The sequence below is a fragment of the Anguilla anguilla genome, chromosome 14 (assembly GCF_013347855.1).
Source record: "Anguilla anguilla isolate fAngAng1 chromosome 14, fAngAng1.pri, whole genome shotgun sequence".
Classification (NCBI taxonomy): Eukaryota; Metazoa; Chordata; class Actinopteri; order Anguilliformes; family Anguillidae; genus Anguilla; species Anguilla anguilla.
Window position 1 is genome coordinate 11,264,573 of NC_049214.1, and position 15,983 is coordinate 11,280,555.

The 15,983-nt window shown below is 41.6% G+C and overlaps 1 protein-coding gene across 1 annotated transcript; it reads left to right on the forward strand.

Annotated features, from left to right (window-relative positions):
• The first annotated feature begins 507 nt into the window (after positions 1-507).
• LOC118213058 (stearoyl-CoA desaturase 5-like) lies at positions 508-15,105 on the forward strand. The gene is made up of 5 exons (XM_035391695.1): positions 508-1,040; positions 8,262-8,392; positions 11,709-11,914; positions 12,487-12,719; positions 13,418-15,105. The coding sequence occupies exons 1-5, from the start codon at positions 770-772 to the stop codon at positions 13,606-13,608; spliced, it is 1,032 nt and encodes a 343-aa protein (XP_035247586.1). The 5' UTR covers positions 508-769; the 3' UTR covers positions 13,609-15,105.
• Positions 15,106-15,983: the final 878 nt, after the last annotated feature.

A 15,983-nucleotide genomic window follows, 5' to 3' on the forward strand; every position in this document is an offset into this window, starting at 1 on the left:
GTACCCTTTAGTGGCCTGTTCTTGTCATTATGCTATGTTTTATGTTGTGTTACGTTATGTCATTGTGTTTAGAAGTTTGAGGAATTGTGTAACTCGGAAACCTTTACATCTGTAGAGTCCCTGCGTATAGACTGCACACCCACCCCTAATAATGTATATGATCTTATAGCCCATCACAGTGATAGTTAACTAGTGATTCCATCTTTTTTTTTTTTTTTTGCTATACCCTGACTCCCATCTGTCACCTTTTCACATTGGAATTGTTTTGGCATTTTAAATATTTTTAAGGTGTTTAATGGAAATAAAAGGCTTGGAAATGTATTTTTCTCTGAAAGCACATATTAAGGTTTGTGATTAGAAGATTTTTATGTTAATATTTTTAAATCTAAATATGTAAATACATGTGATGTATTTTCGTTAAATGCAGGGTAAATACTTCCCCTTCTGTCGCATCCGGTGTCCCATAGGTTTGAAGGCAATGCACTTTATATATAAAGCTGTATGCATGAGTATTCTGTTATAGCTTTATAACACAACAGCCACGACATATGATTGGCTGCGGCACTGCAGGTCTCTTTGTGCGACTGTAAGGAGTTCAGTTCTCATACAAATCACAATGGATGAGAAGCCAGCAAGCTATGCCTGTCTTCTCCATCATTAGCATCTGCCGTGGGTTTAGAATAGGTGACATTACATTCTTTTGACGTTTCATTTTCTTATAACGATTCGTACTGAAACTGCTGTAACCAGTGTAGTCTATTAGGGGTGAATGTATCCCACAGAATCACGGAACAAGTGCTTTAGTGAAGAGATGGTGAGTGCGTCGGATGGAAGCGTTCTACAGAATGAGGAGAGGGTAGCGGCAGAGCCGGCGACAGCAGAGATGCACCAGGCGTCGGAGGCGCTGAAAGAGGACGCGAAGGGCAAACGTGCTCAGAACATCGTCTGGAGAAATGTAATCCTGATGACCCTGCTGCACATCGGGGCAGTTTATTCCCTCTTGCTCATCCCCAAGGCGCACCCCCTTACCTGGATATGGTGTAAGTACCGGAGACAAAGAACTTACCTTGTGTAACTAGCGGGCTTGTGTAACTTCAGATGTTGCGTAGCCTACTGCAGTGCAAGTCTTACTGCACACTTTAATGCATGATGTTGGTGACATCACGTTTACTTTTTAAATATTTTCTCATGATACATACACCATTAATGGTTTTAGTACCCTCCCTGTGAAAATCAACAGGCTTCGTATAAAATATAGTTGATTGTTACAGTATACATTCAGCTGGCACGAATACGGCGTGCCGGCACTTATGAACGGTTTAGCAAAAAAAAAAAAAAGATTATTCTAGGCGCTTGTCTGGATTTCATTTCCAATTGTATTTGGAATGAAAGTAATTGTTTTCCTGTTTCACTACATTTGCATGAGTTACGTAAAACTTCCGTGGAAGAGTGTGGCCTTTTTCTGTTCTCTTGCACTTGGAATAACAAGTTAATAAGTATTGAAATCATTGTTTTGGATTGATCAACACGAACGCGTAGTTTTCTCAAAAACGTTGGGTTATTGCATATCAAATGAATGAGCTCTCTTAGTCAAATAGTATGCATGTTTTCAGGACAAAAAATGTTCTGCCATTTCATAAAATATAAAATATAGGAAATGAATGCATGCAGATAATTTAAATAATTTTCAACTTAATTTTTATATCTGAAATTGTTGTTTAAATAAAAATTTGGCTTCGTACTTGTTATCAGCTCGACACAATTAATTGGAAATTAATTAAATATGTAGATTTGAGCGTCGTGGTGAAGAGGAAATGGCACTGTTTATGACAAATGGAGACGGCTAAAGCGTCCGCACAACTTTGTCATAATTTTGATGGCCATCAGTGCTTTTGGAATTCCAGTTTTAGGGAGAGCTGGTCACGGGGTTTAATTTGGCTGATATTCTGCTGTAAATACACAACTGTTAACGTGTCCAAGTCTGATAATTAGCAAAGAGACAATCTGAAGGATTTATGTTTGTGCGTGTGTGAGTGTGTGTGGGCGGGGGCGGGGGCGGGGGCGGGGAGGGGGGGGCATATTATGCCATCGTATATGCCAATATGATGGCATATTTGTGGTTCCGTTTAGCAAATAGCTTTCCATTGTTACTACTGCAGTCCTCAATTTCATGGGATGGTTAATCATAATTGCCGGTGGTGTATTGTCCAAGAAAATCTACACAGTTCTTCTTAGCACAGTACATGGACTGGTACTTAGTGTGGTGCACTTAATGGAGGTGTGGTTGAGTAATTAGAGGATTGCCCTTTATTGCCTGCCGTGTCCGGCTGATGTTGGTGGGCTCCCTGTCCCAGCCCAGTGCTTTAAGGTGCCATCGTTAATGGAAAACTACTGGCAACTCTCAGGGCTCAGCACTGAGAATGAAGTATTACACCCAGGTCTCCTAGGATCCATATTTTGTCATTGAATTATTGTCAAGTGTCAAGAGCTTTGAGGCCACAGTGCCTCTTTGGGTATGTTGACTGTATTTAAGTATTTAAAAAATTGTTCATTACTCATATTCTGTTAGACAGATCCATTTCTGAAATGATATTAATTACTACTGTTCATAAAATAAACACATAATGGGCTATGCATAGTAAGTACTGTGTAGATATGGTGTAAAATGTCTCAGTGATGTCTTTTGTATTGTTAACACACAAGCAAAGTGATATGGAAAAGACATCACAGGACTTAACATTTTATATTACTTTATTAACATGGTCAGAAATACCTTTTACTTGAATTTGCTGTTTCGCAAACTGTTGCAGTAAGAGATTCACTGAGAAGCATTGCAGGTTTGTTCCCCATTGACTAGAAAGGAATAGTTTTACATGTTCAACACATGGCACTGGCACATAAGGTGTTAATTGTGCCAGCCCCTCTCTGAATATCTATATGAATAAATGGAGTGAGAAATTTCTTTGCTGACTATGTAGAATCAAGCCAGAATCTCTGCTTCTCTTTCACAGATTAGTTTTGCTATGCTCTTGAGCATGAGGGAAATTTCTGGAGAGAGCAATTTTCCAATGGTAATTCTAATCAGTACATATTATTTTACGAAGTGTCCAAACCCTGTAGAAGAGTCTTAAATACTTAATGGCGCATGATGGAGATTTTTTTTACCTCATCAAGTGGAGTAGGTTTGTGCCTTCAGAGTTATTAAGCACTTTTATCCATTTCTGAAAACTGATTTTTTTGAAGGCTGGTCGCATTTTTCCCTAGAATTTATCTAGGTGTGTTGTTCCTCAAGGATAATGCATCAGGCAAAAATTAGGTATAAAAGTATACTGCACTTTCAGCTGAGCCATTATACCAGATTCTCTGTAATGTTTTACTCACATCTGACCATATAATTATATTAATTTCCCAAAATAAATATTTGGACGATTGGTCCCGATTCTGTTTTTTGTCTGTTGGCTGCTATGTTGTGCTAAATGGCCCTCACTTTAGAATCTTCTCAAACCCTAGAGCACACATGTCTTCTGACCAGACAGTTAGAAGCACTATGGGATAGACCCCAGGCCTTCACACAGGATCAGGTTTTTTAAAATAATGGCTCCAGGGTGATATGGGTGATACTGTGCCTGTAACAGACTTACGGTATGTAACAGTGCACATAGCCAACACATATTTTTTCAAATTTTACCTGCATGTTCATCATTCACCTTTTGTAAACACATCCTAATAATCTGGAATAATTGATGTCTCGGGAGAGATATTTGGCTCAGCCACTGATTGCAGTGCATTGCCAGTAGGTCAGAACTCTGTTTTTTACTCAGTTCAGGTAGCACTTTGCATCACCCACAGTCTGCTTTCACCCTGTTTCTTTGCAAGCCACGATCGTCTTCCGCTGGCTCCTCTGCGCCTGTTCATGCCTGTCGACTGGAATCACATACTCCCAGAGGGAAGCGAAGGAGGGGATGCACAACAAATGTCTTCATCTCCATTCTCTGTGGTGTATTTGCCCTTGTATCTTTGATTTACTGCAGCTTTACATCCGTGTCTATTATTTAGTGTTTCCATTTAACAGCTGTGACCATGGCTGTTCGTTAAGGGCTAATGTTGCAGTGTAGGAGCTTTGCAGTGGCTCAATGCTGTTTCATGTCCTGACCTGTGAAATGAAATTAGATCAATATTTCATGTGGGTGTGGTGCTCACATGAAAGGGGACAGGAAGTGGTCATGTTGTTGAATGGCATGTTACTGTGGCAGCTAGGGGCTGGTTCTGTCTGAAACATCAGGCATTGTTTAATGTGATGATAAATTTGGAATCTTGTTTGACAGTAAGAGTCTTGTTACTATGGAGATTGTGAGTGTGTGGTTGGGGATGGGGGGCGGAGTGAGGGGGTTTCACTATGTCTGAAAAGCCTATAATTATCTGAAAACAATGCAGAGAGTTTGGGGGGGGGGGAGGCAAATCCCACATTCTTCACTTTTCTTCTCATTTAAATACACTGAAAGCTGAAGCAAGGTACAACTAGAACCTATTTTGAGGTTTTTACATAAAGCATATATACATACAAACACATGCATGTATAAAGGCAAGTTCAGCCTTTGTACGTGCAACACAAGTGACATCAAAGTCTCTCAGGGTTCAGGTGATCTTCAGTTTGTTTGTTTTGTTTTTTTCGTCCAGCGCGGAACCGTTAATAGGGAGCGGGACGGGGCGTCCGCGGGGACTCCGGCGTTAGAGCCGTAATGAAGGCTCCGGGCGCTCGGCACCTCACCGGGAATCAATTCCACCGGGGCGGCCAGACAGGGGAGCCGCCGGCGGGGATGTCACACGACTGTGGGCTAGACAGCTGGGTTTCATCAGACTGATTGGACGGAGGGAAAAGGGGGTAGCTGGGGGGGAAGGGGGTGGGAGGGAGGGGGGGGGGGGGCGGTAGCTCATGTGGTGCGATGAGACCTCCAACCAAACATGTGCAGTAAGGGTTTGTGAGGAAAGAAAGGTGTTAATCACAGAGTAAGATAATCCGTGTTAATTCCTTTTTAGAAGGATGTATTTGAGTCCAAGAGGGATCAAGATTACTCTGTCAGAGTAAAATTTACTCTATTAACAACAATGAACATTTTATTGTGCCCCTCCTTCTAATGGAAATTCACACAACCCATATATTTTTTCCCTTTCCAAAAAAATGGGAGAATACATTGAAGTGCCAACTTGGGTCAGCATGTAAGATAATAAATCAAAATTCAGTCCCTGGTATAAATAAAGTAAGTTGGCAGAAATATTGTATTTATTGAGAATGCCTACCTGTTCTTTTCTGTCAAGATAATGAAGCTGTGTTTTTCTTACTAACTCAGCATGAAACAGTTTGGAGATGGCAGTAAGGTGTCTGACTTGTGCTATCGAATCTTTGTGCATCAATAGGAGTTCTTTCATTGATGGTGCATCTTTAATCATTGCCTAATTGTGACCTGGAGTGTCCCAGCTTGGCACTGCTGCATTTGTTCACAGTTAATTGCATGCAGGTATATGTCTGTGTCACTTTGCCCCTGGACTTTGTCACCGCTCATTGACCAAGAGTGTAGTTTTACTGATTGGCTGCCTTTAAGAGCTAGGCTGTGTTTGAAGTATGGCCTGCGGCTGAGATATTACATGAAGTTTGTGACTGAAGAGCTTATCGAGCAGTTAATATTATTGTGTGTGTGTGTGTGTGTGTGAGAGAGAGAGAGAGATTGTGTGCTGTAGGTGGGAGGGGGGTCTTGTGCTCCTGGCCTGCATTCTCTAAAACAGTCCTGGCACAGTCGGTCCATGATCTTTTCATCTGTTAATACCCCCTACCCCAAAATAGAAACCTCCCAATCTCCCGTAGAGAAAGAAATGTTGCTGAGCTTTTAAAATGTTTTATTGTGATATCATTGTATTAGTACCATTTTTTTATGTTTTGAGGGTAGGGTGAAGAATTGAGCAGTTTGATTAACAGGTGTGGCTTGGCCCAGCTTCCATTCCAACAACAGGCCATGTTGCATTAATGGAATGCTTGATTCCTGTGATACAATGTGATGCTTTTTTCATTCACACAGTGCCCAGGTCTACCGCAGAAGGAAATGTATGAGATCCACTTCTTCAGAACATCTAGTCCACTATTTTATCCCCCTGAGTATCTAACTACTTTATTCAATTGATCATTAACTAATTTAAATGTTCCTCCCAGTGTCAAGATTGTTAGTAATTGTGCAGGGCTGTAAAATAGGTTGGACAATGGTTGTCCAAATTTGTTTTGTGAACGTGAAGACCCTTTTGTTCAGAATTTGAGATCCCATTATAGCTCCCATTAAGAGCTATATTTATTCAGTTGTCAATGTAAATTGCATGTCAGTGCTGCTCAGTAGTTTAATGGCTTGCGTTTAAAGCACTTCTATAGGTACTCTCTGCTGCGGTGATATCTATATCTCTCAGCTCTAGCAGTGGTGATGAATGGTGCCAAATAAATGTAAAGGTGTAGTGCATGCTGGGAAACAGGACAGTGCAGATAAGTTCCACTCGGCTTATCTGGCCATAGATTAAGCATTGCCAGATTCATTGCATCATCCTGTTTATGCATCGACATGCATTATACTGTATGTCCAAATTAACTTTCATTTGGGACATAATGAGATGGAGGATCTGAAACATGTATGAATGTGAAAGAAAAACACTTGGTAAGGGACAATGCTGATGATGATTGCTATAATTTGACTCGTATTTATAAATGTTTTATGTCTTTAATTATTAGCTCAACTGGCCATTGGCTTTGAGATTAAAAGGAATGGCGTAGCATTTATTCCCATGCATAGCCTGACAAACCCAATGCAATTGTCATTAAATATTCATAAATTAGGATGAAAATATGGTAATGTGGGTTATTGTGAAAGCCCAAATTCTTATGCTACAATCACAATTTCCTGTGTAGCTTGGATGTAAAACCTTTCTTTGCTTTTCAGTATTGAGCACATCTTTAAAGATGTTTAAATTAAGCTGCCTGACTTGCTGAACTGTGAATCACTGTGCTGTATAAAACAACCTGTCACTTGGTGTTATCCTAGATAAGCCTGTAATTAGCCTTTCTGCTCACCACCTCCTCAGCATCAGTCTTTAAGTATGCACTAAAGCCTGTTGACAGAAACAATGCACTGCTTCACTTAGAAATACTCGTAACAGTCCAGGAACCAGGGAGCCACTGATGTTCCTAAGTAGCCGTATCCTGTGTCCTGATCTCATACATACCATGCTCGTGATATAGAAGTGTCTTTCATGCTGACAGTGTCTGCCTGCATCATTGCATGAACTTAAATACTTCCTGCACTGTAACAAGTCACAGGGAAACCGAGCTTGACTGATATTGGTTCCCTGCTGCAGCAGTGGGCTGGAATGGAATGGAGAGCAATGGTGTACATACACTATATGACCAAAAGTATCTGGATACGCCTTGGTCTGGGGCTGTTTTTCATGGTTTGGGTTTGGCCCCTTAGTTCCAATGAAGGCAAATTTTAATGCTACAGCATACAATCACATTCTAGACGATTCTGTGTTTCCCCAGCAGTTTGGAGTAGGCCCTTTCCTGTTTCAGCATGACAATGTCCCTGGGCACACAGTGAGGTCCATATAGAAATGGTTTTGTCAAGAATGGTGTGGAAGAACTTAAGTGGCCTGCACAGAGCCCTGACCTCAACCCCATCCGACACCTTTTGGGAACAATTGGAAAGCCAACTGCGACCCAGGAATAATCGCCCAATTGGTACCATCACTAATGCTCTTCTGGCTGAATAGAAACAGATCCCTGCAGCAATGCTTCGACATCTAGTATAAAGCCTTCCCAGAAGAGTGGAGGTTGTTATTGCAGTAAAGGGTGGACCAACTCTATATTAATGCCCATAATTTTGGATGAGATGTTGGATGTCAGGTGTCCATGTTCTTTTAGCCATGTAGTGTAATTAAATTAATGAATTCCAGCCAACACCTTACAGTGTATCAAACAGGTTTCATAGTTTAATGTTATTATTTTGTTAGAAAGACAAGCTACGTAAAAAAACAGTAATAAAAAAGTAAACAGTAAAAAAATAAAAAGTTATTTCACAGTTATTCCATGGTCAGTTCAGCGCACAGCTATCAGAACTAATGGGATTGTTTGTAAAAATTCTTGTTTATTTCTTCCCATGAAATACTGTGAATAGTGCATTGGTATGCCCATTGCCACACTCAGGCTTGGCTGTGTCCTTCTCCTGTGTCTGCAGCCTACCTGTGCTTCCTGATCACAGCTCTGGGGGTGACAGCAGGAGCCCACCGGCTCTGGAGCCACAGGTCCTACAAAGCCAAGCTGCCTCTGAGGATCTTCCTCGCCGCTGCTAACTCTATGGCCTTCCAGGTGAGACACAGACTGTCTGTACGCTAACCGCATGTCTCTTATACCCAAACCACATTTTGTCTAAGTACTCAAGGATTCCACAGTTCAGTATTTTTTTGTGGTGAAAGTTCTCATGCTGCCACTGTTCAGTTTAAGGGGAGACTTAAATTTTGTCCTCCCCTTACAAAAAAGAACAACCTGCACCTGCCTCTTCTTAACCTTTTTATTAAAGTACTTATTACAAGTCTGTTCAGGAGAAAAAGTTATATATGTATATAAAATGTTTCCTATTTTCTATTATTATTATACGTATTCATAGTGTTAATTCACTACCTGTCTACATAAAATGGCTTTTAAACACTCAATAACTCAATACTCATTTTATCTGTGCTGTAATTATTTGGCTGAATGCCTTTTATCCACAATGACCAACACTTTGCTTCCCTGCAAAGCATCTGGGTGGGCTGATGGTGCCAAGTTTGAAGGCTCACTGACCTTCGTTACTGTGGCAGACTTTTCCCAGAATCCCCTGTCCCTGACATCAGCTGTGTTCACTCAAGCTTGTTGCAACTCTGAGACCCCCATCTCCTTCTACAACTCTATGTTTGCTTACACAGATAGTGTCATCAGACCAAATTGTGCCTATTATGATAATGTGCGCTGAATCCTTCTGCTATTACACTGTCTGGTCCCAGTGCCTTCATCTGCTCTCCAAAGCTCACAACACATTTGGGAGGGTTTTCATAATGAGTCCGAGAGGGATTAGTTCCAGTCCACGGAGAACGTCTTTCCCTTATCTTCCGGAAGAGGAAGAAAAGAATGATGCTCCTGCATGATTAACCATTTGAGTGGTGTTCTGGTGAAGCGATTCTGATGTCACGCCTTGTGTCTGAATCACCTTGTTTTTTCCAGCTCTTGGCACAAAAAGTTATCCGTCCCTTGTAATCAGAGCAGTTAACAGGCTTTGTCCTTTGTTTTCATATCAGGGTGATGAACAGTGATTCACCCTGTAGCAAGGCATAACATTTTAGACACAAAGTTAAATATCCAGTGTTAATTCAGTTGTAACAGAGTACATATGAGTCCAATAGGGACCATATGCACTCTGTAAGGGTAAATTTAGCACTGGACATTTTACTGTGTACTTCGTAACTGTATAACCCCTGACTGAGAAGGAATTGTGGGTGAGATTTAGCATGCGGACACTGGAGAGCTCAGTTCGAATGCCGATATTCATACTGGGAGTCTTTCCCACAATCCCGTGTTCTCAACATTAGAAAGCTAGTTGCTGGGCAAAACACGTGACCTGGCCAATCAATACAGAGAGGGGGAGGGGGAAGAGGAGAGGGAGAATTTCTGCCTGGATATGCTCGCAGGCAAATGAGTCACAGTGTTCTGCCCTGGAGCCTTTTACTTTTACTTTTACCTTCAGAGCAGAAGCAAAAAACAACACCAAGATCAAAAATCAATAAAAAACAATGTTCCCCTTTGAAGAGAATCTGTTAGCACTGTCTGTCTTTTTCTAAACCCACCTAAATGCACTTATTTTTCTCTCAGTTCTTTTGAATGATTAATTGAAGTGCTCCCCTCCTAGAAATGCACGACAGAGACCTCTTCAGATATTATGATCGTTAGTGGATCAGCACAGTATTCAGACATACAGACAGGCACACTGTCAAATAGAGATAAGCAAAGGTATGCATCTTGTTGGTTGAAATGATTGATCCCCCCCATATCTGTTATATTCCATTGTATCAGATGCAAAAACAATGTTGCAGTCAAAGCTAGCCAGTTATGATACCATGACCACTACATGAGTAGCACCTATTTATGAATCATGATGAAGTTCAGACTTTGATGGTCACATTCCTCATATCAATGGGCAAACTGTATTGACCCTGTGCAATTTCTATTTCTAGCCATGCCAGAACCTTCCTATTGTAACTCATTGACTGGGGGCTGCTGGATAGCTCATTTGATTAAGGCACCACATTGTTGTGCATGGATGAGCCTCACAGCCTCCAATCGAACCCCGACCATGCCTGTGCTGACTGTGGCTATTAGCTCCACAGGGTGATGTGTAATCGCTGACTGTGTCACCCAGGGAATGGGAGGGTTCAGTCGGATAGGGTTCACATTTATTTATTTATTTATTTATTTATTTAGGATCCCCCTTAGAAATACACAGTGTGCAGCTAATTTTCCTGGGGTCCGAAATTCCGGCTATCTAGCGACTGCTGCTGGTTGACAGGGCCGCATGTGAAAGGTCTTCCTCCCGACTCTCCGCTCAGCTGCAGTCTGCGGTGTGTGAAGTCACAGCTGGTGACGCCCCGTGTTTCGGAGGAGACCCACAGATGTCTACACTCTCCCGAATCGGCAGTGTGGTTCACAGCATTAATGCAGCTGCGGTTGCAGATAGTTGGACATTTCAAATTGGGCTGGGAACTGGATATACTCTGCCCCATGTTGGGTGGCAAATATATTTTTTTAAATAAATGAAAACAGAACTGACCACTGCATAAACCATGCATGATTTTAAATAGAATGGGATCATTTTTAGAATATTTAGTTAACAGAGTGCAAGTCACAGCAGAGCAGACAGAGGGCACAACAGATATTCTTTGGTTCACATTCTCCGAGACAGGATGAAATGTGGTGCCATGACACTTCCTAACTCAAGTACCACCTGGGGGAACTGTTACCTCTTGCATATGGGACCAACTGTCACTCTGATGCAGTAGGTCTCAGCAAACCAGCTACAGGAAATGTGGGATGCCAAGGACAAGTGAAGGTTTCTGCTCCTAGAGATTGACACCCGGGGTCCTCAAGATAATGAATATCCAAATTATTCATGGTACAGACCTGATTAAAGTGTCAGGCACCTTCTAATAAGATAATCCTGATCACAAGGTACATTTATGACAGCACAGAGAATAAGGCACAATTAATAAAGCACAATTTCTTAATTACTAGTTATTTATTATCGCAAGCTAACGAGATGTATAATTCATATTTCTTTTTTATTGTGTCCGTTGGTTGTAATCCTAAAACAGATGTACATGAAAATGTGCATGATAAAAACAGCCAAATTTTCATCCATAGTAACTAGAGAAGAAGAAATGTAGTGTAAAAAAATATTGTCATATAAGATTCCTGTCATGATGTCTCTTGATGGTTTGAAAGCTGAATTTCCATTCAAATGAATCCTCCGACATGGTGAAAGAGCCGGTAAAGCACATATGGAAGCTAGTCTGGCATTGGGACTCATCTTATTGAATCATTAGCCAGATCCTCCTTCCCTGTTATCTTCTAATCTATCTGCTCCTCTCTGCTGCAGAATGACATTTATGAGTGGTCACGTGACCACCGGGTCCACCACAAGTACTCGGAGACAGACGGTGACCCCCACAATGCAAAGCGTGGCTTCTTTTTTGCCCACGTGGGTTGGCTCTTTGTCCGCAAGCACCGGGACGTCCTCGAGAAGGGCAAGAAGCTGGACTTCAGCGACCTCCTCGCAGACCCTGTGGTGGTATTCCAGAGGAAGTGAGTAGAGGAACTGAGCCGTCTGTGTCTTTCTCCCTTGTGTGGAAAGTGTTTGGACTGAAGATTTACTGCATATCATTAAAGGTCACTCACGCTAACCTTAGTCTACAGACTAAGAATGATTGGAGTGTTGATCACTGGACAGACAACTTAAGCAATCAGTGAATCAATCAATCAGTCAATCAATCAAGTGAATAATGTGAGGGGGACTGCTGAATAGATGTGTTTCCCAGCAAGTGCCATCTATGAATTGCACTCATGTCCTCGTGAATTCTTCTGTACTCGTGACATTTTTCTGTGTATTTGTGTGTTCATTAGTGTATAAGTGTGCATGCACATGCATGTTTTTGTATGTGTATGTGTGTGTGTGTATGTGTGTGTGCGTGCATGTGTGCACTAATAATATTAATAATAATAAACACTAATAATAATAATAATAATAATAATAATAAGAAGAAGAATAAAATCTATGTATACTGTTCTTCTTATATAGACATATATGTGTGTGTGTGTGTGTGTGTGTGTGTTGTGCAATAGTCTTTTTTACTGATGCTTTGGCGTTTGGGCCACAGATACTACAATACCTCAGTGCTGGTGATGTGCTTCCTGGTACCCACGGTGGTGCCCTGGTACTTCTGGGGTGAGACCCTGTGGAACTCCTACTTCCTCTCCTCCATCCTGCGCTACACCATTTCCCTCAATGTCACTTGGCTGGTCAACAGCGCCGCCCACATGTATGGCAATCGGCCCTATGACAAGGACATCAGCCCCCGGGAGAACCGCTTTGTCACCTTCGGAGCAATCGGTGAGGCATGGTCTCCTGCTCCACTTCCTCTGCTTGCTGCTGCCACAACCGGGTCGTGTCTCACTAGCCTTAGTTAATATTTTACCGTAGAGTAGTTCAGAGTAAGTGCATCAGACTGAACCTAATGCTGTTGCATTATAAATAGGGCTTAAAAACAGAGATGGGAACATTTCTGTCCTAAAGGTCCACCTGGTCTGTTGGCTCTCTTTCCTACTTTTGTGACTGCTGAGTTGTACTTGGGATAGAAATAGGTCTTTCTGACCTCCCAGGTTTAAAATCCTTTGATGATTTAAAGGTAAGTCTAAACCAATGTGTCTCAGCTCTCAAGACTCTAGAATTTCTCATCCTTGACATGCAAAAATGAAACTGACTGAAATGAAATGATTATGGTCACATGAATCCAGACAACTCTATCTCAAAGCAGTCATGACACCTCATACCAGAGAAAGTGATGGAGAGCCTAGCTGCCTTCAGTTCAAATTCAACCAAGCTTTGTTGTGACAGGGTGAAAGATACCTGCACTGTCTGTTTGTGGTAATATTGTACTTGAACTGTATGTCTATACATAGGCCTTATGTCATACTCATGACTGCGTTATGTAGGCTTTATGGCATATAGTTCAAGTAGATTGGGGAGGAGGGGGGGCTGCACCAAATGTTGATCCAGTGCTGTCTCCTTCCACTGACTTTAATGCGTAGGCGAAGGCTTCCACAACTACCACCACACGTTCCCCTTTGACTACTCCACCAGTGAGTTCGGCCTGCGCTTCAACCCTACCACTTGCTTCATCGACCTGATGTGCTGGCTGGGCCTGGCCAGCAACCGCAAGAGGGCGTCGTCCGAGATGATCCAGGCTCGCAAACTGAGGACAGGGGACAAGAGTGCCTGAACAGAGCCTACCTCTGCATCAGGGAAAGCAGAATCACCATAAGAGGTCTCCCCAACAGAGAAAGAGAGAACAAACCACCCCCACGTGATAAGGGAAAACAAAGCAGATGTCATGATGTTTTTAGGATAGGATAGCATTTTAAAGAGGTTCTTCTCTTCTGGCCACAGTTTGTTTACCTTCCTCACCTCCTTCTGTTCCTCTTTATTTCTATGGTTTCTTTTTTGGATGGGGATGGGGTGAGGTTAATTTAGTTTTGCAACAGCCTGTGTTTGAAGTGTTCAGCTTCCATTGTTAGATTTCTTGGGATTTGTCAATGTGGTTATCAGTTAATTCTTTGCAATGTTACCTTTTGGGAAATAATAATTGTTGAATCTGTATGCTCCAGAAAAGACAGCTGAGATGCCTTTGTGATTGAATCACGATTAATGCTCATATGTGCATTGTGGTTTTAAAGCTGCAATTTGTTTCAATCTTAGGAAAGGTCAGAAGAGGCAGATAGCAGCTCAGTCCTTACTGGGGCAGTGAGTCTTTGGTACCATTGTTCCATATAGTGAAATGGTCAAGATTACTGCAGTTTAATATGCTCACTTGATTCAGTGTACGGATAATCCTTATTCTATGGGTATTTTCCCTGTCATCACGTCCTGCTTTCTATTTCACTTCCTGCTTCCTGTTTCACTTCCTGCTTTCTGTCTCTCCTGGGCTTATTCCAATCACTTATTTTCACCCAACTGAGGTTGCAATCTGTTTCACTTCCTGCTTCCTGTTTCACTTCCTGCTTTCTGTCTCTCCTGGGCTCATTCCAATCACTTATTTTCACCCAAATGAGGCTGCAAAGAAATGATGCAAAAAAAATATATGAGGACAGGAATCAAGGCATGTATTAGGCAAATGGAACATCCTTGCTCAGTCAGTGTCAGTTTGAAGCAATGTTGATTACAGATGTGGCAGGTGGGGAAAGGTGGATCCACAGGTTGATCATTTATACATCATGCATTCTGAAAAAAGTATTTCTGCAAAGGATGCACTCGTGTATCCTTGCTGAAGCACCCTCCAGAAGCCTCCTCATTTTTAACTCCTCCTAGGAGTATTTAACAGATTGGAACGTCCTCAAAGATGGCAGATCTCAATCGATTTCTAGGTCAGGTGAGGATGGAAGAGAAAAGGATGGATAAAATAAGCAATTGGAATTGGAGTGTAGTGTGCAGATCTGGGGCCTCATATATAAAAATGTTTTTGGACTTAAACATAATCTTAAGATCATTTCCCAAGTTGTGTTTGCACTCGATTTATAAAAATAACTGAGACCAAAAAAAGCTCCTTACATTGGCTTAAAGTGATGTATCTGCTTCTTACGCACCTGTTCTATATACATTTCAAATGAACTTTAATTTGAACTCCAATAATGTGAGTGCACCTATGACTGAATACTAGTTTTCTCATGTAGCACACTATTTATAAATATTTTAAATAAAACACACCTGCGATTGATCATGATTCTTGCACTCTTCATGCCTAAAATTATTTATCAATTGAATGTCATTCTTAAAGTGCACATACATGCGCACTGTGCAGGATTTGCGCACAGCCGTCAAACGTGCAGTACCTCCACACAACCAGCCTGTAATTAACGTACTGTACATCTAGTGTGAACTTTATGTACCAGTACAATCATATCCATGTCAAAGTGGAATTTTATACATAACTGCTTAGTCATGTTTTTTTGTTTAAGATACAATTTGATCAGAAGATCATTTTAAATACTTAGAATACACTGTTCCCAGCAGAACATTTACCACAAGGTCTTTGGAAGCCACTCCAGATTTGTGTCCACCTTCAGCATCCTCTAAACCCAGTTTAAATGATTTAATGCATTTTTTTGTATTTTTAGTTGGTGCTGGAAAGAAACTCCTCCATTTGTAAAACGAAATGCAACTCTGTAGAACTTTTTTTCCTGTAATCTGTCTAGTTCTACTACAAGCACACCTATACAAATCCTAAGTCTGCTTTGGCTTTATACAGTGTACACAATAGGCAGGAGAATGGCCTAATCTAACCATGGCCTACACCCAGAGCTGTCCCTAGACTTTTGGGGGCCTAAGGCAAAAAATAATTTGGGGGCCCCTCCAAAACATTGGCACCTTCTGATTCTTCTGCTGTCAAAGGAAGGTGAGAAGATGGGGCCCTGGGGGAGAAGACAGGGCCCTGGGCCAGAAGGTGGGGGTGTATGCGCAGTGCCTGATTTGCCTACTGGGAGGAACGGCTCTGCCTACACTTGGAAATTTGTTGACATTTAAAAATAATAATAATCTTATCCTGATAGTCACATCATAAGCCCCCAGAGTCTGTCTCTGCATTATTTCAGTTGGTAGATG

Bases quoted from the DNA above. Each gene is read 5' to 3' on its own strand.
- LOC118213058 (XM_035391695.1), top strand. From the start codon at position 770: ATGTATCCCACAGAATCACGGAACAAGTGCTTTAGTGAAGAGATGGTG. The intron at 8,393-11,708 runs GTGAGACACAGA...TCTCTGCTGCAG, and splicing joins CTAACTCTATGGCCTTCCAG to AATGACATTTATGAGTGGTC. The intron at 11,915-12,486 runs GTGAGTAGAGGA...TTTGGGCCACAG, and splicing joins GTGGTGGTATTCCAGAGGAA to ATACTACAATACCTCAGTGC.